This window comes from Thrips palmi, unplaced genomic scaffold, assembly GCF_012932325.1.
Source record: "Thrips palmi isolate BJ-2018 unplaced genomic scaffold, TpBJ-2018v1 HiC_scaffold_10, whole genome shotgun sequence".
NCBI classification, from domain to species: domain Eukaryota; kingdom Metazoa; phylum Arthropoda; class Insecta; order Thysanoptera; family Thripidae; genus Thrips; species Thrips palmi.
Window position 1 is genome coordinate 15128255 of NW_023144621.1, and position 24703 is coordinate 15152957.

General features: G+C 40.4%; 4 protein-coding genes across 11 annotated transcripts; 2 read left to right on the forward strand and 2 right to left on the reverse strand.

Moving 5' to 3' along the window:
• Positions 1-379: 379 nt before the first annotated feature.
• On the reverse strand, positions 380-9548 carry LOC117639033 (far upstream element-binding protein 1). Of its 3 annotated transcripts, XM_034374385.1 has the most exons (16): positions 9355-9548; positions 8598-8670; positions 8424-8516; positions 8161-8328; positions 6295-6372; positions 5368-5497; positions 5113-5278; positions 4416-4589; positions 3985-4032; positions 3778-3897; positions 3324-3530; positions 2878-3246; positions 2462-2800; positions 2079-2372; positions 1859-1999; positions 380-1144 (listed from the first exon to the last, which is right to left on the reverse strand). In XM_034374385.1, the coding sequence occupies exons 1-15, from the start codon at positions 9436-9438 to the stop codon at positions 1871-1873; spliced, it is 2472 nt and encodes an 823-aa protein (XP_034230276.1). In that variant the 5' UTR covers positions 9439-9548; the 3' UTR covers positions 380-1144; positions 1859-1870. The 3 variants fall into 3 exon arrangements, with proteins under 3 accessions (XP_034230276.1, XP_034230277.1, XP_034230278.1); XM_034374386.1 differs by lacking the exon at positions 6295-6372 and having other exon boundaries at positions 9355-9547; XM_034374387.1 differs by lacking the exons at positions 3778-3897; positions 3985-4032; positions 4416-4589 and having other exon boundaries at positions 9355-9544.
• Positions 9549-9994: 446 nt separating this feature from the next.
• LOC117639032 (exportin-1) lies at positions 9995-19477 on the forward strand. 6 transcript variants are annotated; one of them, XM_034374378.1, is made up of 20 exons: positions 10088-10200; positions 11314-11437; positions 11859-11969; positions 12273-12397; positions 12484-12658; positions 12741-12847; positions 12987-13337; positions 13423-13551; positions 13646-13801; positions 13884-14069; positions 14157-14399; positions 14498-14732; positions 14819-14982; positions 15078-15212; positions 15302-15406; positions 15479-15664; positions 15749-15997; positions 16079-16331; positions 16430-16680; positions 16755-16901. In XM_034374378.1, exons 4-20 carry the CDS (start codon positions 12287-12289, stop codon positions 16899-16901), a joined length of 3183 nt encoding a protein of 1060 aa, XP_034230269.1. In that variant the 5' UTR covers positions 10088-10200; positions 11314-11437; positions 11859-11969; positions 12273-12286. The 6 variants fall into 6 exon arrangements, with proteins under 6 accessions (XP_034230272.1, XP_034230274.1, XP_034230269.1 ...); XM_034374379.1 differs by lacking the exon at positions 10088-10200 and adding an exon at positions 10286-10456; XM_034374380.1 differs by lacking the exon at positions 10088-10200 and adding an exon at positions 10754-10863.
• Positions 19478-19913: 436 nt separating this feature from the next.
• On the reverse strand, positions 19914-21095 carry LOC117639043 (protein cornichon). The gene is made up of 5 exons (XM_034374398.1): positions 20887-21095; positions 20703-20771; positions 20506-20618; positions 20271-20417; positions 19914-20193 (listed from the first exon to the last, which is right to left on the reverse strand). The coding sequence occupies exons 1-5, from the start codon at positions 20965-20967 to the stop codon at positions 20166-20168; spliced, it is 438 nt and encodes a 145-aa protein (XP_034230289.1). The 5' UTR covers positions 20968-21095; the 3' UTR covers positions 19914-20165.
• Positions 21096-21192: 97 nt separating this feature from the next.
• Positions 21193-24305, forward strand: LOC117639035 (protein wntless). Its single transcript, XM_034374389.1, has 2 exons — positions 21193-22741; positions 22856-24305. Exons 1-2 carry the CDS (start codon positions 21521-21523, stop codon positions 23270-23272), a joined length of 1638 nt encoding a protein of 545 aa, XP_034230280.1. The 5' UTR covers positions 21193-21520; the 3' UTR covers positions 23273-24305.
• Positions 24306-24703: the final 398 nt, after the last annotated feature.

Consider the following 24703-nt stretch of genomic DNA (forward strand, 5'->3'; position numbering starts at 1 on the left):
ACAACACGGTTGCTTTCTCGGTTAGTCAAAAGCCTGACATAACTGAATGCAATGTAATAATACAAGCTATCAGTTGAATCAAAGCAGTGAAAAAATGTAATCCGCTTTTGGAAAAAAAAAAAAAAAAAACATGTCTGATAAATATTTGAAACTTCCCAGTCATTGCTATAGCTACAAGATAAGAAAAACTGACAAGGACGAAAAATATGTACCAACACTTCATATTCAGCACATAGCAATGAAAGGGCACAAAGTTGAGAAACTTTTATCTCTTGGCAACACAATCATAGGAGAGGGTCGCCCGAAAATCTCCTGGAGTCGTCTGTCGTTTGCAGACCTGTCCACAGACCTGAGGGTTGAGGAATAACAAGGCAACATACACCATACAGTTCAGGGACATTTAATATTTAAAAACAATGCAAGAGGAAAGAATGGTAAGACATGTTACAAGTAATACCCTAATACAATGAACATAAGACATTTTAACTTCAGATAACAAATTGAGCTACATTATCTTATTTTACCTCACCACAAACGATGAGCGCAGGGCTCAGAGATCACGTGCTTCTTGATGATTGATGAACACGTCCTTGGGTGCCCTTGACATCAAGGGGAGGGAAAATATTTTTTTTCAATTTGGAAGAAGAAAAAGAAATCTCTTTGCAGTCAAATCTTAATATAAATAATGGACTCAATGATCAAAACGTCATTTGGGGGAAAAAAATGATTACTTAATGTAGGGAAAACGCTTTGCAATACTTTCACACCTTATCACATACATCCAATATACACAAGGGCAAAATGATCAACATAATAATCTGAACATCAAGCAAGTCAGGACCACTGAGCATCATCCTTGTCAGATGAAAGTGATAAGCCAAGACCAGGTGAAGGAACTATCATAAAAAAAAAGAAAAATGTTACAAAATATTTCAACTGTTAGCATATGCACAACAAAACATGACTCTCCAAAGACCCCCCCACAAAATTCATTCACAAGGGATGCATATAAGTGTTTTATATTGATATATATATAGAATATAAATCTGATAAACGCTGGTATAGATTCTCAATATGGTGCAGTACACTAGGAATAACAGTGATCTGGTTGCAGAACACGCAGACATAGCAACAGCAGGCCAATCTGTAAACACACAGAACAAGGCATGTTTTGTCACAATACAACATGGCACCCCCTCGCCTAATCCCATTTGTTTAAATCTCATTTTAAGAACGCAAATTTAGGCCGCAGGTAAATGTATTGGGGTATGATGCAAATTGAATTCAGCTAAATAAGCTATGAGGGAGCAGTAGCAGAGGCCATATGATGAACAGCAAGTTGCTACTTTAAAACCATGCAGAGGCAAAAAAATTCAAATGAAACAAAAAGCAACAACTTATAAAACAATGTTGTCCGTTATAAATTTGTATGAAGCCAAATGAACCAGACCAACCATAGCAAACTAGGGGATCAATTTAAACAAATCGCAAAAGAAATAAATAAAAAAGATGACTACATGGCCCTTCTGAACAAAGCCAAAAGGAACAAAAGAAAAGAAAATGGTGGTCGAGATGTCACCAACTAAAATAAGCAAAAGGATGTGAAGTTATACAATTTGTAGGATAAAATTGTAGGCACTACCCCATCATTAAATTAAAGAAAAGGGCCTTCCAGAACAACCCTCCCCATTGTTTTGAGGACATGGTACAATAACTGAACGTCAACATGGACAACAACAAATGCCACACTATACTCCGACAGCCCCGCCACAGCAAACCTGCAAACGCGAGCCCGACCCTTGCTCTACAGACAACTCTCCAGCCACTTGTCACTTCACCTGTGCTTAGGACAACTTACAGTTTCAGCAGATCAGTTCTCCGGTCCGCCGGGCTGGCCTCCATAGCCACCATAGCCAGGGTAACCATACTGAGGTTGCTGTCCAGGTTGCTGGGGAGGTTGTGGTCCACCGGGAGCACCATAGCTGTAGCCGGGTGCGGGCTGGATGAGGAAACAAAAGTAGTGAGTACAATGCCATACAAGATGATGAGAACACGAGACCATATGTACACACACTGACCTGGTAACCGTAGGGCTGGCCATAGCCAGCCTGCTGAACGGGTGCAGCTTGCCCAGGGACCTGGGGGGCAGCTCCCTGCTGAGGTTGGGGTTGCACCTGGGCAGCCTTGGAAGCTTTCATTTGAGCCTCAATGGCATCAGCCTCCTTGATCTTGCCAACTGATCTGTAGTACTCAGCCCACTGCGCACTGTAGTCTGGCTGCCCATTCTGGGCCGCTCCCGCCACGGCAGGCTGTGGCTGAGGCTGGGCAGCAGGTTGTGGCTGAGCAGCTGCCTGTGGTTGGGGTTGTTGTGCCTGCAAATCGTTAAAAATTGCAAGTTACGAAGCAAAATAGAAGTCACTGAAAAACAACTCCGAAGAAGCCAAAGGGAGAAAACAATAACCTTGTTCGTCTTGGCCTGCTGTTCAATCATGTCTGCTTCGCGGTGCATTCCAAGAGAGCGGTAATACTCAGCCCACTGAATGGAGTAGTCTGGCTGGCCGGTCTGAGGGTTCACCTGCACGGCGTTGGGTTGGTTAGGGTCGCTGGGGTGTCCCTGCCCCTGCTGCCACTGTGGGTACTGGCCGCCCCAGCCCTGCGCGGCGCCGTAGTGCTGCGGCGGGCCTCCAGGGCCTCCCGGACCACCAGGGCCGCCAGGAGGGCCACCGGGGCCGCCAGGACCACCGGGGCCGCCTCCCATCGGGTATTGGCTGGGGGGACCGCCGTTCGGATTTCCTAGGGGCTACAAAACCAGAAAGCAAAACAATAAACACACACGAAGAAAGCTAGCACAACAAGAAAAGTCCCATGACAACCTACCATTCCAAGTTTGTCTTGAATTAATCTCTTGGCCGCTTCAATCTGCTCAGGGGACCCTCGGATCAGGATGATCTTTTCTGTGGGGTTATTGTTTGGCCTTCTATCCATCTCGCAGTGAGCACCGGACTGAGAATTTATCTGCTTAATTGTTTCACCTCCGCGACCTATCACAACGCCACACTTGGTGGCAGGTATCGTGAAAGCCATTTCTTGCTTGTCCCCCATGGGTCCGCCGACACGCCCGCCGCCTCGGTCCCAACCGGCCCTCTCGTCTCTGCCGAACTCTCCTCGGCCTCCCATGCCATCGAAAGGTCGGCCTCCAGGGCCACCTGGTCCCCGTCGCCCGCGACCCATCTCATTGTCTCTCCTCTGCAAGATTTAATCAAGTCAACGTAACATCTTGATAGCAGTGCACCCAAGAAAAAGGTAAAAAAATTCCTACGAACCAAAACACTATCAATTAGTTCTTCAATGCGCATCCTTGCTTCCTGAACCTGCCCTGGCTTGCCGGTCAGCAAACATTTTCTCTCTCCAGGACCATCATCACGACCCTGTTGGAACTGGACACGAGCTCCAGTCTCACTTTGAATCTTCTTAATCATATCACCGCCTTTTCCTATAACCACTCCAACAGCTGCTTGTGGCACCAAAACCTTAACAAAACAAGACAAAACAAATCGACTCAAACTCAGATCGGTCACACACACAATATGGATACCTGGAAAAAAGAAAAATAGCACGCAAGGAATACTAAGACTGAAGAACCTGTCAAGAAACAAGAACCACCTACCAATAATAGAAACAAAGTGGGGCTGGGGCAATAAAAAAAGACAAACAATGTGGCTTTCTAGAGAAGGGGTGTGGCTTTGCAAGTCGTGATGAACCCTAGAGGAAACTTACCTCCATAGATTCTCCATTGCCCCCGATGCTTCCAGCACCAGCACCACCACCACCCATATCATTGAAGTGGCTATCCCTGCGGCCACTGCCGCCGCCGCCGCCGCGGCCTCCAAACGCGTTCTAAATCAGATCAAAGGAACAGTCACACTCCCTCCAGACTATAACCAAGCAAATAGCAGTGGCCAACATGCCATTCATGCCGCTTACCTGCATTTCCTTTTCAGCAATTAATTCATACACCAGAGCTTTAGCATGCTGGAACAAAAACGGTCGGTCAAAGCTACCCCCACAACAAGCCCACAGAGTAAGATATACCCCTAGACAGTAGCACTGATAACAGCCCAACATTCAGTGCAAGAATATATTGCACCCATCTTTAACATGGGTGAACATGAAAATTAAAATTGTGAACAGATTATGAAACCAAATGGATCACTGACTACAATATTAAACTGGATATGCACCAAATGTGGAATCAGAGTGAGCATCCAGCAAAAGGTAATTCTAGCATGACCGACTCGGTTTGTTCAGCATGACAAATAGAGGAGATAAGTTAACCAAAAGCCTCCTATTTTCCTGCTATCAGTGCCTTGCCTAAAGAGGTTGAAAGCAATTAATGGAATGCAGACAGTCAATACCTCAACACTCTGAGGATCCCCACTAATCCTGAGAGGCTTCTCTTGGTCCTGATTCATAGACCCATCCTGGATGACAGTCATGCGAGCTCCAGACTTGTCTTGGAGCTGTTTGATAGTTTCACCACCCTTGCCGATGATCAGACCAACTTTTGGCCCCGGGACCATGATCTCCACCTGGAGGACAATAATACTTCCTCCATTTCACAACAGCTACATGACCAGATTCACAAAGCCAACAAGCACAGAAAGCCCACAGTGTGTTCGAGTTCATCGTGGACAATGACACAGTGTCTGAGAGACCTTCTGTACCCATTACCACCAAGAAAACCCCGTACAAAGCATGCATAAAATAGAAAAAAAACAGATGGACTCACCTTTAAAAAGGAGGACGTGTGCCTTGCTTCTAATGAGGCAACATGCATTTCTAAACAATATTCAACAAACCAAATTTTGCAGACCTTGCAAGCCACACCACTTCTAGTGTTCCTCTCCAGCCCACCCAAGTACACTCCTAGGATTGCTGTAAACCCTAACAACATCTTCAAATGGCCACCAGGTATGCTAACTCACGACTTGCAGAGCTCCTTAGTAACGGACAACACACCCTAACTTCAGTGAAAGCCACACCCACATTGGGTACCTAGCTAATCCATGTTGAAGAGATTCAAAAGTATGTTCGGTCGAGACAATGTCTTACCTGTGTCGAGTTCATGCCCATGTCGCCCAGGCCGCCGCCAGACATGCCACCGCCGTTGCCTCCGCCTCCCCCGCCGCCGCCGCCTCCTCCTCCCCCGCCGCCGTTCCCTCCTCCTTCAGTTCTGCTGCGTTGTTGCACAATTGATGATATTAAATCTTTTGCACGCCTGCAACACAGAAAATATTTGTCACAAAACTGATCACATGTTACTGAAAGGAGAAAGACAAGATCAAGAGGATCAAAAAAGGAATTTACCCAATAGCTTCTCTCGACCCCGACAGGGTGCAAACTCTGTCTGGTTGGCCGCCACTGTCAGGAGCCATTTGAATCTTGCATCCAGATTCATTTTGCAACCTGCTGATCTGTTCTCCGCCTCGACCAATTACTGTGAACAAATGGGCATGGAAATCATTCGTTTCATACACTTGTAGGTTCCAACAGGGATAAAATAAAAAATATGGCAGAAGGCAAGGCTTTGAAACAGAGGCCTAACAGCAAAGAAGCTTTCTACTCTACAACAGCAACAGGATTCTCAATTATGTACACGGTGAAAATAGTTAAAGAAGACATGATTTAGAAAAGCTATTTTCCCAGTCATGGACTTTAAAATAATCTTCACCTTGTAGTCATTAGGCACAGATCACATTAGTAACTACAGTTGCAGGTTTGAGGTCAAAAATATATAATTGTGACTCAGCCCAAATATTTAAAATAAAAAATTGAAAGAGCACAGCTTCTACAAATAATAAGCATGCTTGCTAAAGAAAACCCCAAAAATTTAACAGCTAATATTGCACAAAATAAATTTAAATGATACAGGTACTTTCACGGACATGCACAGAGACAAAGAACAACCGCAAATTAGCGGATTTGGGGAGATGCTGACCAATTCTTTACTTAATATTCATTTTTCCTATATTCTCACTGATAAGTATTGCCATAAATGTACCCATTTCAGCAAAAAGGAGCACATAGTGAAACTAGCTTCTCCATAGCCTAAAACTCAATGTTTGCGAGAGACTTAATCCTGAATCATGCAAATGTAATGTACAAAGTTTCTTTAAAGTCGGCTCAATACTACTTTGCTGCAAAAACTACTATCAACAGCAAAGCATTAAAAACAGAGCCAAAAAGAGGAACTGTTTAGCTTCCGGCCCTATCCTTCCCCTACACCACACTTACGGTGCCCAACCATCCGGTCCGGAACCATTATCTCTTCTGTGGTGATGGCGCCAAAACCCAATTGTGGGCCGCCACCATCTGGAACCACACACAGTCATCACATCGTGCCATGACCCGCATATAGTCATCACCATGAAATTGCATATTTTGTCAAAGAGAGCAGCAGCATAACAGTAGGAACAGGGATGGATATTGGACATAAGGGAGGGGAGAAAATATGGCAAAAACATAAGCATAAAACCAGAAAATAAACTTAAAATACATAGGACATAAAGGGAAAATGTTATTTATCCACAATAAGCTGAACGCCTCAGGATTCTCATGCTGAACAAAACAAAACAGTTCAGTTTAGTAACAGAACACCATGACTAGGGGTTGTCTGCAAACGCTGAAAAGGCAAAACAAGAAGAAACCCCAAACCAAAATTAAATTACCATACCCATGGAATGAAAACTCAATACATAACCAGAAATGAAAGACCAAAAACAAAATAAAAAAATCAATAAAAAATAAAACAAAAAAAAAGAAATGGGTCATAGAACCCAATCAGGGAGTCCAATAGGCAGAGTATCACAAGGACAAAACTTTGAAGGGCAGGTCAGGTTAGTTTGAAAGCTGCAAAATACACAATTCCATTGTGAATCTGACTGCTAGTCATGACAAGTGACATGCGCAACCTCTCTGATTCAAGCATATGATCACTGTTCTGAGACTTTAAGAAATTAAGTCTGGTAATACTGAGGGAAGGGGCAAAAGAATGTCAGACTACATTATGGAACATACTAAGCTTGCCAGGAATCGATCGAATGCAGAATTTATCAGCTAAATGTACCAATGAACTTTTCACTGGATAAGAATATGTACAGGGTTACCAAGGAATTTGTATGTCTCTTAAATTTAGGAATAGTTCAAATCTAATAACTCATCTGCAATAATGTACAATGAACCGATGTCAAAAAGCCAAGAGAACTATCACCCTTACAATTTGAAAAAGGAAAAAAAAACAAAAAAAAAAACAAAAACAACCCATGCTCACTCACAAAATTTTCACAATACTCAAATAAGTCCACACAAAGCATGCAAAAGTAGGCCGACGACCGTCTACCCCATTGAATATTTTGACTAAATTTTATCTGATCAAGCTAAACTAAAATTTCCCATCCCAACCAAATGCATCCATAGAACAAGATCAAAAAGGAATCAGGATGTTAGAATCAGCACAAGAAGAATAAGCATGATGACAATCTCAGCAGCATAAGTAAATTGGTCTGCAAACATGAAATGAACTAAACAAAACTGTTATGGCATATTCAGAACAAAGCTGTTTAGTTACATAATAAACCGTCTTATGGGAATGAGGAACCAAAGTGGCAATGTTAACAAATGTTTACAACATTAAAAACGGTATTATTTAAGTTAAAGGAGGGTTTCCCATGAAGCCACAAAATTTTAATAACTGTTACAAAAGCTAATACAAAGCCATAGCATTCCGCAATCCAGCAGCACCACAAGATTGACATTTGAAGAACTACTAGAAGAGTAACTTGAAAACAGTTCATTTCAATATGGAAATACTGTAACATAAACCTAACAGCTCCAAACAGAAATCATACACCCACTTTGCCTGACAAAAATACAGTCTCAGAACTATTTTGCTACAATGGACACAAGTTCCAAACAATTAGGAAATTAAAACAGACTAGCTGAACCCATACACTGTTGGCAACAAGCACCAATTAAATATGACAGACAAAATTAATAAATTAAAAAATTAATTACATCACATACGCCACCAAACCTTTAGAAGGGATAGGGACACAAGAAGAAGGATCTCTTTCTTAATCAGCGATAAGTAGTTCGACTTACTCAGGCCGACCATCTTGTCAGGGACCCTGATGTCTTCGTTCAAGATGCCGCCGCCGCCGCCAAGGCCACCAAGGCCCAGGCCGCTTGCGGCTGCCGCAGCCGCCACCCTGGCTGCTACTGCTGCCGCCTGTGCCGCAGCCGCTGCGGCTGCAGAAGATGCGCCACCCCCTGTACCCACAAGACCCGAGAAGTCAGCAATAAGGCACTAAAAACAAACCTTGTTGAAAAAAAAAAAAAAAAAAAAGGAGATGTGGGAAGCTTACCCGAGCCAGATGTTTGTTGAGATCTAATCGCACTTAGCTGGGCTGAAGCCACGGGGTCGTTGGTAACCCCGGCCACTTTTTTAGCTTCTGGTTCTGTAATATTGCGTCATAAGACATAAAACAAATCAGTACCAGAAAAGTGAGAAGATTACAAGAATGAATGAAGAGCTTTACCTGATCCGTCTTCAAGAGGTCGTTTTCCACCACCACCTTCAGCAGCACCACCTGGGTTGATTTTTGCTGCAATCTAGAAACAAAAACAAGAAGAATGATGTTAGGATAAAAGGCAAGGTATAGACCTTCAATTTTTTTAACCCAATAGAAATCAAATATTATGACTGACTCTGAAATAAAAAAAATAAAAAATGAGAGAACTTTCATTAAAGCTGAGAGCGGAGGGCCAAAAAATAAAATTTCAGAGCATCCCTCAGGACTCCTCAGCAAATGACCGGCTGCTTTGACAGCATTGCTCACAGTAGGTTATTGGACCAAGACGCCATATTGATCGATCTTACGATAAGGAATTCCAAAACTAGCGACCATTGAGCCTGAAGGCCCCATGCACCGCACTGAAGGCACGGCTTGCTTCAGGCCCACAAAATAATGCAGCCATGTAAGGAAAGGCGCAAGAAAGCGAGAGACCAGCGAAGGCTAGGAGAGCCTAGGCAATGCGTCGGGCGCTTAACCAAGGCAGGACTGGCTCAGGTCAAGTCCAGTTCAGAAGTCCATTCGATGATTGAAATGGAGCAAACCTTAAACGGGAAAACGAGGGGAATGCGGAAGAGCCGAAAGCGAAAGGGGGAAACGAATCACACCGGGACGAGAGGCCAAAGTGAACAGGGCCCGAGCCGTTGGACACTTGGCATGTAAACAGAAGCGGTGCGTCCGTAACCAAGAGAACTAGCATTATTTGACGGGTAGTTGTGAGTACCTGACGGGCGCGTTGTAGAGCTGAAGCGAAGGCAGCACTTTGAGTGAAATTCTGAGGCGGCGCAACCGCTGAATAATCACTCATTGTGAATCATGAAGCAGGAGGATAAAATGGCGTCTTCACTAATGGCGGAAAGAGAAACGAGGAGGTCGGAGACGCTCGAGGTTTCAGTCGGAAACGACACGACGGATTCGCGATCGAGAAAGCCGTGAATGGGGGGCTAGTGCGATGCGGCAACCGAAAGAGAGCGCCACTGTACGCCCCGCTAAAACCTGCAAAAACCCGTGACAGTCAGGCCTTAGTGCGATGTTGGAAAAGGACGAGTCAAAAGAAGTTTGTGACAAGTTAAAAGGCATGTTTTGATACGCTTCTAACTGCGCAGTGAACACAAGAGGACTTCCTGAAGCAGTTGCACGCTGAAGGTGTGTTCAAATTTCGCGCCCCAGTAACAAATGAACTCCAGTGGTTGTTGCTTCGCAGAAGTTAAGAAAAGAATTGTGTTTCTAAATCGGCTTTACGAAGAAGAAATACCTGGTGATTGAAGTGATCGCAAAACAGAAAGACGGCTTGGGGCGTGGATGCATTGCTTCTGCATCAACGTTTATCGCGTTTCCCATCTCAAGGGCCGTGCCTGCCGTCACAAAACAAAATCTGAAACGGACGCTGATTGGTTCTCCGGAATTTGGGCGGCCAATCAGAAAGGGGCTTGCACCGAGGTCAGGCATTGCGCGGCCATCTTGTTATTTTGATGAGAGAAAGATATTTAGGTTGGAATCAGTACATTTTGATTGAGTACTATGTTTGCCGTTAGTTTGTTGTGAAAGACCACTTCTCTTGGTATCCGGCGTGAGTAGGCCCTTGTTAACTTAAACTACTGAAATGTTTGTGAGGTTTTTGCCCTAAATGCGCCCCGTCCTCGTGCCGAAGTGATGCGAAGCGGCGGTACGGGATGCGCAGGAACTTGGGAACGCATATACGCGGGAAGAATGTGGCCCCCAGTAAACAGTTAACTTGTGTCATTGTCACATCGAGGAGCAGAACTAGTTTTTGATCGAGGCATTAGACCTTTGACATACCGTGAGCAGGGCTTGCATGTGTTTGGGTATGTCCTTTTGTTGATGTTGCCCTGTGGTTCGCGTCGTATAGGGTGGGCTGCCCAGGCACCAGGCAGCGAAGGCCTATCCTGTTTGGTCCAGGGGGTTAACGGCCCTACCATTCCGCCTCAATTTAGCCGACTGAGAAACTACTAGAGCAGTGTATCTTTGATTGCACGTTGCTGTGAATCGAAATGCCCTCCGTCTGTGCCTTCTGCTGGAGCATTTCGATATTAGAATTGATAAGCCCTGTGTCTGGAAGACCAGAAAACGCTCGGCCCGGGCGCTGACTTTTTGGTTAAAATTTTGAACTAAATTTTTGTTTAGCCAATCTATGGGTTGTTTAAGAGTCCGTGTCGTTAGGGAATTGTCTCCACACTGCTTTAAGGAATGTTGCATCTTGAGTTCCCAATTTGTAAGCCTCTCTTACCAATATGTTACTAGTAATGGGATTGTGCCTGTTTCCCTTGACAGTGTCCTTACATGATTCAGTTCGTTATTTTTTTAGATTTATTCAGCTATTTGATTTTATTCTTCTAATCCTTTTTCACTATTGATTACCTTCTGTATTATATTCTTGCAACTACATTTGGTTGCTATTCTTTACACACGGTAATTCATTATGGTGCCCCGTACTTTTCTACATTTGCACCTTTTTAACTACTCAAAGTAGCTTTTGGTTTTAGTTTCTTGTTTTTCCACTGGAGGAGCTTCAGATGGTGCTGATACAAAACCTTATATGTGACATGGCTGCGGCACTGCCTTTCGCAAACAGTGGGCTCTCTTATATTTTTGATCGGGGCAATGGGATGTATGTTAGATTGAATGTGGCTTTATGAATGTTTCCAATGTATGATTTATTCAGAGAGCTGTGCAGAATGAAGCGAGAGTCAGTGTTACCTGTGATTGTGTAGCATGTCCAAGAGAGAATCATCAACAAGTAACAATGTCGTGTGAATGTGTGGGTGCGTGTTGCAGTTCCTGGAAAGGTATTAATAATTCAGTAATCTCAAAAAGGGGAGGGAATGTTTTAGAAATTTTATTCAAAAGCCAACTTGTCATTGAGCTACATTTGTGTTGTTAGCTTTTGTTTGTTTTTTCTCTTTATGAACATTCTGTCGGGGTCTCATAGTCTTATTCACAATGATTCACATTGTGCAGCAACTCCAGGGACTGTCTAGTGGGTTTCACTTAATATAAGATGATGCAACTAATGGTTTTGTTAAGTTAATTGTCAAGAAGGCACATAAAAGGCTTTCATTTGGTGATGCAAGCGGTTCTTGTTTTTTTTTTGTTTTTTTTGTTTTTATTGGATACCAAGAGAAGTTAGAATGTGAATGGAACTTCTATGTGTTAAGTCATCTCAAATGGTTTTTATTTTATCTTAATTGTTGTAATTTCATCTTTCAGGTATGAGCAGATGAATGATCTTGTGTGCAGAGAGGTGTGCTGTGGTGTTTTGACTGTGGAGACAGCTTTCTTGGCTAATGTGTGATTGATTTACCTATTTTTATTGTACATGTAAGTGTGAGAATGTGCCTAAGTGTTGGTTATTCTATCTTATTCTATTTGTAGGAGATTTCTTGTTCTTCATTTTCTTGCTTCATGCACATTTGCCAGTATTAATTCAGTCATAATGAGCACTTTTCTATTACTCAATTAGTCAAACCCAACCTTTTTAAAGTTAAATGTTGAGATTTTTTTTTTTTTTTTTTCGTTCTTACTGGGAAGTATTCAAAAGTATTCAAGTGCACATGTGTCTGAGTGAGAGAGAAGAATCATTTGTTTCCTGATTTTAGTTTGAAGAATAATTTTTGTTTTCAGAATTGTAAGTGAAAATGGCAGCCTTGTCGGAACAAGCTTCCAAGCTTCTGGATTTCAGCCAGAAGCTGGATATTAATCTCCTTGATAACATTGTTGGAGTCATGTATACAGGAAATGGAGACCAGGTCAGTATAAATTGTTTGTTTGTTCACAATTAAATCTCTGTTTTTACTTACTTAATTACATTCTGTTTCTATGTGTGTTATTTCAGCAAAGAGTGGCACAAGAAGTCCTTACAACATTAAAAGAGCACCCAGATGCATGGACTCGTGTGGATGCTATCCTTGAGTTTTCCAGTAATCAACAAACTAAATATTATGCTCTTCAGATTTTAGAACAAGTCATTAAAACGAGATGGCGTGTCTTACCTAGAAACCAGTGTGAGGGTAAGTATTATCTACACAACTGTAAATTTCTTTGGAGATTGTTTATCCACTCAAGATTAATTTTTGCATCTTGTCCCTTCAGGCATTAAGAAGTACATCGTAGGCCTCATTATTAAAACCTCGTCAGATCCAGAAACTATGGAAAGAGAGAAATTATACCTACTTAAGCTGAATTTGATCCTTGTTCAGGTAATCCTATATCTCATTGTCTTGAAATGTTGTTTGTCATACTGCTTCAAAATTGTCAACTAATTGGTTTTCTCTCTCCTCCTTTTTTTTTTTTTTTTTTTTTTTTTTTTGTGCGACTGTGTGCATTATTGTTTTTCAGGTTTTGAAACGAGAGTGGCCCAAAAACTGGGAGTCTTTCATTCCTGATATTGTGGGTGCTAGCAAGACAAACGAAAGCCTTTGTCAAAACAATATGGAAATCCTAAAGCTGTTGAGTGAAGAAGTATTTGATTACTCCAGTGGCCAGATGACCCAAACTAAAGCCAAGCACCTCAAGGATACCATGTGTTCTGAATTTTCTCAAATATTTCAACTTTGTCAATATGTTATGGAAAATTCACAGAATGCTCCCTTGGTCGGCGCTACTCTAGAAACTCTCCTAAGGTTTCTAAATTGGATACCTCTGGGATACATATTTGAAACAAAATTAATTAGTACCTTGATCTATAAGGTACCATAGCTCTCTTTGGTTAATTAATGCTGATATGTGCTCTGTAACCAAACACACTCTTCACCCTTGCTTTTTCATGTTTCAGTTCCTCAATGTTCCAATGTTTCGTAATGTAACTTTGAAGTGCTTAAACGAAGTAGCGGGTGTATCAGGAGCAAATTATGACGACATGTTTATTGCTTTGTACACTCAAACCATGGGCCAATTAGAAGCGGTAAGTCGCTGTGACATTCAGTGTGTCTATGGTGTCCAGCTCCTTTTCGTGACTTGTGAACATAGATGAGTAAAATGCAAATTTCATTTTGTAGATGCTGCCTGTCAACACGAACATCAAAGAGGCCTATGCATGTGGCCAAGATCAGGAGCAAAATTTTATCCAGAACCTTGCCATGTTCTTGTGCACATTCCTCAAAGAACGAGGTCAGCTGATAGAAAAGAAGGGCCTCAGTCAAGAATTGCTCAAGGTAAATTTCTTTCCCTCTTAAACTTAACTTCATGTCCCAATTCTTCTTTTTGTGCTATGTTGAACTTTTGGTTTCTTCCTAGGCTTTGCATTATCTTGTACTCATATCTGAAGTAGAAGAGGTGGAAATTTTCAAAATATGTTTGGAGTACTGGAATTATTTGGCATCCTCCTTATATGGTGAAAGTCCATTTCACCCTGCGCCCACCCTCACCTTCAAGCCGCATTCTCTGACAAGGCGAGAATTCTACTCCCGTGTTCTTACAAAGGTATTGACACTCGGTCTTCTTGGTTCAATGTATTACTAACCACCTATAATATCCTATCAAATAACCTGCTTATTTATTTTTTTCAAGGTCCGGTATATTATGATCAGCCGCATGGCTAAGCCAGAAGAGGTTTTGGTGGTTGAAAACGAAAATGGAGAGGTCATTCGAGAATTCATGAAAGACACTGACTCTATTAATTTGTACAAAAATATGCGTGAAACATTAGTTTATCTAACCCACCTTGACTGCACTGATACTGAAGTAGTCATGACTGAGAAACTACACCTCCAGGTGAATGGGAGAGAGTGGTCATGGAAGAACCTCAACACTGTAAGTTGATACTTGCAATATGTTTTTGTTATTGTTCAAAGAACCCTCTCTTCCATGTTTGTAACTCCATGGTTTGTTTTGTTTTCGTGCGTGTGCAGCTGTGCTGGGCTATAGGAAGTATTTCAGGTGCAATGCAAGAAGAAGATGAAAAACGTTTCCTGGTTACTGTCATTAAAGATCTGCTGGGCTTATGTGAGCAAAAGAAGGGAAAAGATAACAAAGCTATCATAGCCTCGAACATCATGTATGTTGTTGGACAATACCCTCGATTCCTCCGAGCACATTGGAAATTTTTAAAGACTGTTGTTAATAAATTATTTGAATTTATGCATGGTGAGTATTTCCACTGTCTGAAACCGTATACTGCCTAATAATTTGGTGCATCAAGTCATTCTAATGACTAATTTCATCTTTTGCAGAAACTCATGAGGGTGTTCAGGACATGGCATGTGACACTTTCATTAAGATAGCTATTAAATGCAGGCGACATTTTGTCACTACTCAAGTTGGTGAGGTCATGCCATTCATTGAAGAGATTCTCAGCACTATAAGCACCATCATATGTGATTTGCAAGCACAACAGGTGAATTTCCTCTCATATACATGCTGAGCAATTTAACTCACTTGTTGTGTGTATTTTTATTGTTTCAAACGTATCCATCTATCTATTTTTTTTAGGTTCACACGTTTTATGAGGCTGTGGGCTACATGATCAGTGCCCAGGTAGATACTATGGCTCAGGATGTTTTGATAGAGAAATACATGATGCTCCCTAATCAAGTGTGGGATGACATAATCAGTCAGGCCTCTAAAGTAAGTTTTTTTTTCTTTAAATAATAAGATTCACAAAATCATACTTGTTGAGTTAGGCTTTTATAATGTTTTTTTTCTTCGTTTGCTAGAATGTTGATGTCCTCAAGGATCCAGATGCAGTGAAACAATTAGCAAGCATTCTTAAAACTAATGTCAGAGCTTGCAAAGCTTTAGGTCACCCATATGTTATTCAGGTAATCCTATAATTCAAATCATTTTTATTGATATTGGAGACATTCTTCTAGAAATGTTACGTATTTTTCTAGCTGGGACGCATATATTTGGATATGCTGAATGTGTATAAAGTTATGAGTACAAACATTAGTGCTGCAATTGCTTTGAATGGTGAGGCTGTCACCAAACAGCCCTTGATCAAAAGTATGAGAGTTGTGAAAAAGGAAACAATCAAACTTATTGCTGATTGGATTTCTCGTTCAATGGACCATGCAATGGTAGGTGGAGCTTACCTTAAAAGATTTTCTTGAGTCTCGTTGCTTTGTATCGATGTTAATTTTGTGAATCATGTGTTTCTTCAGGTTCTAGAAAATTTCATTCCGCCCCTTTTGGACGCTGTTCTTCTGGACTACCAGAGGACAAATGTTCCATCTGCCAGAGAGCCTGAAGTCCTGAGTGCAATGGCAATGATTGTTAACAAGCTTGAAGCTCATATTACACCTGAAATTCCAAAGATATTTGATGCAGTCTTTGAATGCACTCTGGATATGATAAACAAAGACTTTGAAGAACACCCCGAACATAGAACGAACTTCTTCCTTTTATTGCAGGTGTGTGGTTATTGCTTTCCTCTCCAGTAATACTTCTCCTAAAGATAAAACCTTAAATTTGTTGTGACCTTTTCCCCACAGGCTGTAAACAACCATTGCTTCCCAGCCTTCCTCAACATCCCTCCGGCACAGTTCAAGCTTGTTCTGGACTCTATCATTTGGGCTTTCAAACATACAATGCGAAATGTAGCTGACACAGGATTGCAGATACTGTATCAAATGATCCAGAACGTAGAACAACACGAAGCAGCTGCTCAAAGCTTTTATCAGACATACTTCACAGATATTTTGCAACACATTTTTTCAGTTGTCACAGATACCTCTCATACTGCTGGTAAGTGACTGTAAAATGTGCTTCAAGTTTCTTCCTTTGTTACCATGTATTAAGATTGCTGGTTTTGTTTATCACTAATGCTATTTTTTCATTTCTAGGTCTTACCATGCACGCTACAATTTTGGCCTATATGTTCTCTAGAGTTGAACAGAATAGGATAAAGGTAGCATTGGGTCCCACCCCTGACAATGTAGCCTACATCCAAGAGTTTGTGGCCTCATTACTACGTGCTGCATTCCCCCATCTGACAGACAACCAAATAAAGATCACTGTGCAGGGACTGTTCAACTTGGACCAGGATATTCCTGCATTCAAAGAGCATCTACGTGATTTCCTTGTTCAAATTCGAGTATGTATTGTTTGCTATTTTCTGTCATATGTTGTTGCAGTATTTTAAGACATGCCCTTATTATTTTCACACAGGAATACACTGGTGATGACGACTCCGACCTGTATCTTGAAGAGCGTGAACATGAACTTCAGTTAATGCAAGAGGAAAAGAGACGCATTCAAATGGCTGTACCCGGAATCCTCAATCCACATGAAATCCCAGAGGATATGCAGGATTAGCGGCTGTGATGTGTGCTTGTGTGTGTTATCCACCCTGAACTGTGGTGTTGAACTGTAAAAAGTGGTGTAATTGTTCTGTTACTGTGAGTGAGAAAGATGAGGTAGATTAGGTTGTGTTGATGGTATGTGCAAGCACGTGCAATTTGATGATCGTGACCGCCCAGTTTCACCCACCCAAACTTTATTGTTATCACTATGGGATGCTTTACTCTATCAAGTCACACCATTTTCTAGTAACAAAATTCGGCAATGCTGTTCTGAATACCACTGTATGCATCACTTGGGGTTGTGTCCTCATTTTCCATTTTCATTTGCCCTCTTAAAATTAATCAACATCAGAGTTGCGTTCATTTATCAGCCTTACTCTGACTTATTGTACTACCTAAGTGATACATCAAAATATATTTTTCTTAACATAATTTCGGTTTTGGCAGTGTTGCTAATTGCGTAGGTGTTTGTTGAAACAAAGAGTGAGAATCCTGTTTTTGTTACTATTTGACATCATTTTTTATATCAGTTTTACTTTTTTTTTTGTTTGGTTTCATTTTTATTGTTAACACAAATGCAAGGTGGTCTTATCCAGTAGGGTGGTGTGGCTTTGTATCCTCTGTTTATCTTTGAATGTACTACTAAGACTGTGTGAGAAATTGTGGAACATAAAAGTGCACCCATTTAGAGCTTCCTGAATATTTTTAAAGTTTTCCTTTTTTATTTAAAATTAAAAAACAAAAACAATCAAAAAAAAAAAAAAAAGAAAAGAAACGTGTTTAACATGTACCAGTGGGTCTCTTTGATCAGTCCTCTTTTTTCTAAAAGGTTATGGTGATTTGGAAATGTTTGCACCATTTGTGCCACTCTTTTGTTGGTACTTCATCCTTTTTTTGAAGGAGTCATTATTCCCACATCAAACATACTCTGCATTCTATGATAAAAACCATCTGTTTCTTTAAACATTGATACTATTCATACAAAGTGTACCAGTAGCATTGGGGATCCTAGTGAAACTTGCGCAAAGTTGCTTTAATTTCGTACGGTGACATTTTTGTTTCTTTTTTTCCACATCCTTTTTTGAAACCACTCCATTGCATACAGTAACACAGAAACAATACTGTTCCTGTAATTATGGACTGACTAGTGCCAGGAGCTCTAGTCTGCATTTATACTGAAAGCTTCTCTGGGTACTGCAATCGAGGGAATCTATTATGTATATTTATTAAATTATTTGTAATAATTGTAGTGTAAGTTCCAAACTTGATAAAAATGTTATCGGATGTCATTTGCTTTTTGATACATACTGCTGATTGTAACCTGCCTTTGTGCAGTACAAGGCTGGCTTAGTTTAGAGTGGTGGGGCAGTATTTGTACTTTTTATATTCTGCTTGAAGCAAATGACTCAATCTCAGTGAAAGTGCAGCACTTTCTTTTTATACATATTTTTGCATTTGTGAGGCAGGATGAAATGTGGGATGAATGTCCCTATCACTTCACCATGTCTTGTGTAATTGCGTCACTTAATGATTATCTTTTCTGTGTCTGTAATACTATTTCTGGTTTTTATTGGAAAATGGTTTGAAGAATTACCCTGGTACCTGAAATTATCATTAGTGTTGACTTAAAACAGTTCAATGATAATAAATGTGTGTTTGAGTGAATTAGCCAGTGAGCTGGAAGACCATTCAAGGTTTCCTGAAGTAGATGCCGTTTTTCAGTTGAGGAGTTCTGCTTTCTCTATAGCCTGCATCTCCACTCAGCAGGGTGTGTGGCACACTGTGGCACACTGAGTGGCAGATGCCTAGAATGAGGGCGCGCATGTGAAAGAGTGAAATGAGGTTGACAATATCTGTCAACATGCTGCCTCGCCGTGGCCTTCTCGTCTTGTTGGAATAGCTCTGAGCGTGGATGTGTTTGAACTGATGTATGATGACCTGAATGTTGAATGGATGTGCTTCTGGTTGAATGAGATTGCATGTGTGTGATTCTTGTTATACATTCATTCAACCTGCTTAAGTACTACAGTTGGAGAAAAAAAATTATTTTGCATTTTCTAATGGTTTTGTTTTCCTTCACTTGTTGAAGAAAAGAAGTTCTCAAGGTTGTCTTTGTTACTGGTTTTTTTTCTTTTGTGCAGGTGTGCTGGCCTTAATCCCTAAAGGTGTTTTGTTGTAAAATTTTATTTGCACCAAGTAGCAATTACTGTTGTCCTATCAATGAATTTGTCTTCTGTCCCTTCAATTACTGAAGGCACTAGGAGAGGGTTGGTACAATGGTCAAATTGTAATGAGAGCCTACTGCCAGCAGAGTCAGTTACATGTAATCTGGACTCTTGCATCTTAGGTAATTCATTAGAACCCTTCTCCCGTCAAGATTTCATTATTTTTAATTGTTTGTCCTTGCCTTATTATTGTTCCCCTACTGTTCATTTCTTTAAATGTGGGGGAATGGTATGGTGAGGACCCCTCTCTCTTTCCTCTCCTCACATGTACATTAGCGTGTTGTGTATTTGTGTGAAGTGTTAGACTTTTGCTAAACTGTAAGTAATTCTTAGTGATCATTAATATAATTAATTATCTTTATTATATTTTTGACAGATTTGTTATTACACCCTCCAGTCCTATGGTAGAAGCCATTATGAAACGATGCAAGGTGGAAACATGCTTTCTCAACTGAGAAGTTCATATCATATCGAAGTCATCCAAGATAATCTTAGCCACTCCAAAATTCCTTCATGAATTTCATTTGAAAGATTTTAATACACCGTGTTGGTGACAGAAAATTGATTATATGAATTGGCTAATAACCTACACATAAATTACATTCGTTCACGGTATCAATAAAGTAGAATTTAAAAAATTGACAATACCTAATAAATAAGTACACAATAAACTCAATCATAAATCTTACATTTTAAGAACAGAAGAACTACTTAAAAGACGGACACTAAATTGTTCTCTGGCAATTGCAGTGGGTGTCTAGGTGCTATGATTTGAGTTGTGGACTACAGAATACAGCACGAAGTATTACAAGCACAGTGTTATCACATTGCTTATCAATAATATGCAATTTGTGTCACACGACAGTGAAAAGTTGACCAAGAAAAGTGGCAACATTTTACATAAAGCTATATTTAAAAAAAAAAAAAACAATTGTTCTTTAAGAAAGGTAAGAAAAACCATAAAAATTTCAATAAATTTAAACAAAATAATACCACAAAAAGGGGCTGAGCAGTGTCATTCTCCATTCATTATTTGACCATTGATAGGCAGCTTAAGCTGAGATTAGAGAGTAAATCATCCTGTAATTAAAGGTTTCAAGTTAATAAACACTTCACATCGTATACATTTTAGGCACCTGCACGACGAGATAACTAACCCATAAAGATAGTAGAAGAAGGATAACAGGTAGAAGGACAATTTGATCCACCCTTCCCTCTGGCATTTTCCCAGGACATCTGCATTCATTATTGTAGTAGCATCGTACAATCCATGTTCACTCATGTATTGAGGTCTGTGAAGATACCTGAAAACGAAATAAATATAAAAAGATTGATTTATGAAGTTGATTTAGTAGGGAGTGAATAAAGAAAAGTTACTAAAATTTAACATACCTGTTAATATGGTAGGCGATGAGTGGCAAGTTTAGACAGAGAGAGAAGAATTCACCAGCAAACAGAAACAACACATTGAAAGCAATGTGGAGAATATACTCTGGGAGAACCAACTGCAAGTTTAACATTCACGAGTCAGATCAATGAAAATCAACTAGTCATTTTAATCCATTTTTAGGCATGTTACATAGACTTACAGGATTTAAGCTATTGCACTGGTCTATGGGACTCTTGTAATCCGTTTTTAGCTCGTCGATTGCAATCACCTGAAAGCAGAGTTATTAGATGTTTCTTCTGATAAACAGGAAACTTAAGGACAGGGGAAAAAGAAAGTTCTTGAAAACTTGGTACAGGTTAATGGCAAGACGCCGAAAGACTTACGTGAAAAATAGCTAAAAATATAAGAAAGGCATCCGCAATCAATGCAATGATGTAAGAAAAGGCTGCTAAGCTGAACGCCATAATGTCAAAATGTACAATACAGAAGACTGTTTAAATTAGTGTTATTATTTTGTTAAACAAAGGTAAAGTTATGTCGGTGTTTACAGATTTTACGGGTTCGGCCCGGGTTCATCGAGAGTGCATCGAGATCGAGATGAGTCGAGAACGAGATATCGGTCATTGACTTTCGAGAGCCTCGAAATCGACTTCGTCGGTGGTCCAGGAAACAACAAAAAGAAAAACAAAGTTAAGTTGTCGGTGCGGACGACGGGACGGACAGCACGACTCGGCTTCGGCTTGTGCTAAGTTTTAGCCAGTGTTGTGGGGAAGAATATCTATTTGATCTCAAGACTACACCAATAGAGCACCTGATTCTGATTTTTGTTCACGGAAGTGATCTGAGTGATCGAGAAGCAAGGAGATCCACGCTCAACGCTCCGAAGCCTAGGAGCGGACTAGGCCCTCCGCCATCGTCTATCTTGTCGGCTCCATGGCATGGTGTTCTGTTTATGACTCTTATCTCCGCGGGGCATTGTTTTAAATTTTGTGGTTTAAGTTCTGTGACCGCTTCACAATGCAAGGTACCATTGTGGAGAACTTGAGTGGCAGAAAGCTGTCGGTTCTTGTAGCATTGCTGCTGCTTGCCCAGGTTGTTTGCTTCTTGATCGGGGGGCTGATTGCTCCAACCCCTTCTAGCGCCTACAATGTCCTGGGCACGAATTGTGTCGACAGAGGAAACAATACACCGAAATGGTTCTATAACAGAGGCAAGAAGGGCATGTGCACTAACTACGACTTAACCAGCTACATGGATGAAGAATCAAAACTTGAGATGGCCAATCGCATTGTGTTTGTTTTTCAAATTCCTCTACCGAGAGAAAATGTCTCTCTGGACTATTCCCGCTGGCAGCAGAATTTGATTGGAGTGCTGCAGTTTGATGTTGCTTATCACTCTGAAAACGAGATGGATCCAAGAACCATTATCACTATAGATGCAAAGCTTGGCTATCGAAACAAGGGAGATCCTGATGATGAATGGAAACCATACGCTTCTGCTGTGGAAGAACGATCACTAGATTGTGTGATTGATAACAAAAAGATTGGCTATTACTATAATTGTTCTATAGTGCCTCTGTTTGAGCTGGGATCCTTGCACCATGATTTCTATCTTCTGAATATTCGTCTTCCTGTTGATCATTTCAAGCACATCAATGAAAAGTTGGGGCAGCTAGAAAATATGTGGCTGATTACAATTAATCAGAATGGAGGCTTCACCAAAGTGTGGGTTTCCCTCAAGACCATATTCTTCCCTTTCATTGTAGGCATCATGATTTGGTTCTGGAAGCGTGTTCATCAACTTGCAAGACCTCCTGCATTGCTTGAGTACATGCTTATCTTCCTTGGGGGAGCTCTCACCCTGTTGAATGCGCCATTGGAATATCTTACGCTCTACTTTGACATGCCTTTCATGCTGCTACTTGGCGACATTAAGCAGGGAGTGTTTTATTCTGCGCTCCTTTCCTTTTGGCTTGTTTTTGCTGGAGAACACATGATGGTTCAAGAAGACAACCGCCACAACCACTTGCGTGTTTACTGGAAGCATTTGAGCGCTGTTGGTGTGGGATGCCTCTCCCTCTTTATATTTGACATGTGTGAGCGTGGAATTCAGTTGAGGAATCCCTTTTATTCCATTTGGGTCACAGACATTGGCACCAATCTTGCCCTGACATTCATCATCCTTGCTGGAATTTCTGCAGGCGTCTACTTCCTCTTCCTGTCCTACATGATATGGAAGGTACATGTTGTTTATTTCCACTTAAACTGCTTCAAAGTTTATTATTTCTTTTTTGACTGTTGTCATGGTTTCTATTTTTTTTCACTCAATTTGGCTCTTTTTACTGATTTGCAGGTTTTCCAGAACATAAGTGCCAAGAGATCAGTTCTGCCGGGAATGTCTTCAGTGCGCCGCCTGCACTACGAAGGAGTCATCTACCGTTTTAAGTTTCTTATGCTCGCGACCCTTCTGTGTGCTGCCATGACAGTTGTTGGATTTATCCTTGGTCAGGTTGCAGAAGGCAGGTGGAAGTGGGATGAGTCTCTTGAAATTGAGTACACTTCTGCATTTTTCACAGGAGTCTATGGCATGTGGAATATTTACATTTTTGCCCTTTTGTGTTTGTATGCACCATCACACAAAAAGTGGCCTGTCGAGTCAGAGTCTCATAGCAACAGTGTAAGTGAGGAGATAGAGTTCAGCCGTTTGCCCACTGAGCCTTCTGAAATCTCTTCTCTTGCATCCTTTGCTCGCAAGGCAGCATTGGATTAATACATTTCAATATCATCCTGTATTTTTATCCTATCATAATACAGTTATCCTGATACATTTAATTGTGATTTTAAGTCTGACTCCATAGTAGGTTTTATTCCCAGTGTTACCAGCCATATTTATAGATTGGCTCAAAATACCAGTGTTCCAATTAACTTTCTGTAGTTACTTTTTATATAGGCTTCTTTTTATTGTATTCTGACCTAGTGATCTCTCAATTGTACTTAACCAGTGTCTACTTTTGAATCTAATAATTGAGCTGTGTTAAAATGATTCTGAATAGATTTTTTTTCTCTCTGAATCTTCAGCTTAATAATGAACTTTGAATGTGCTTTTGTGATGAGACAGTCTTTGTCTACATCATGCTTCTTATTTATTGTAATTAATAGCATGTGTATTTATCTCTTGCTTAAACTTTCTTTCAATTTATTTATATCATTGTATTTGTAAATTACCGACATTCAGTTAATGGCAAATGTGTCCTATCTGTACCTGATAATCTTCATCTCAATCATGTTGTATTTCATCTGTATATTCACTTTCTTTTTTAGAGTCTCAGTCATATTCTTTTTTACTATCCTTGTTCAAATCATCGTATAATTTATGGATGATTTTTTTTTTTTTTTTTGCATTTTTGTGGGGTTGTGTTAAATCTACACAAATTTAAGGCATCACGGTTTCTTCTCTTCAAGCCATATCAATTAATGTATGCCTATGTAGTTGATAAAACATTTTAATGAACTAATTGTGATGTAGGGACAGTATTCTCTTTTTTTAAAAAACATCTTGCAGGTTACAGTGCAGTATTCTTTTGTACATGTCCTGTTAACTGTATTCCATTTTTCTAGAGATTTAGAGAATGTAGAGAGTCTTTGTTATTAAAAGTTATGAGTAGTCTTTTTCCATTCTACTTTGTATCAACCCAGTATTTGACAAATTTTAATCAAAAGTTCTTGTAAGACTTATCTCTTTATTTTGTAATCAGACACCAGGCAAGTGTTGGTGTTTGTGTCTTTTTTGAAGCAAAGAAAGAGGAAGAGTGCTTCTGTTAACATCTTCAGTATTGTTGGTAGTGATTTTCTTCTTTGCCATAATAAACTATGATTAGCTTTGACCTGTTTGATATTTCTTTTTAACACTAGAAGACTCCAACATAACATTTTGATACTTCTAGCATCTTGAATTTGCTGTGAAGCCTACGATAAGTTTTTGTTCAATTTAAGGCTTTTTTTACTTTGTCTAACTTCGACTTTTGGTCCTCAACATTTTTGCTAGGTATGGGTGACCACCAAGGTCGGGGTAGGGATCTGTTGAGAGGATGGACACTGAATTGAAAAATTGAAAGTTACAAGAATTATACTAACTTTACCTCACTCTGAGCCTCACATACAGCTGTATACACACAGACTTGATGAAAGCAAGGCCTTGAAG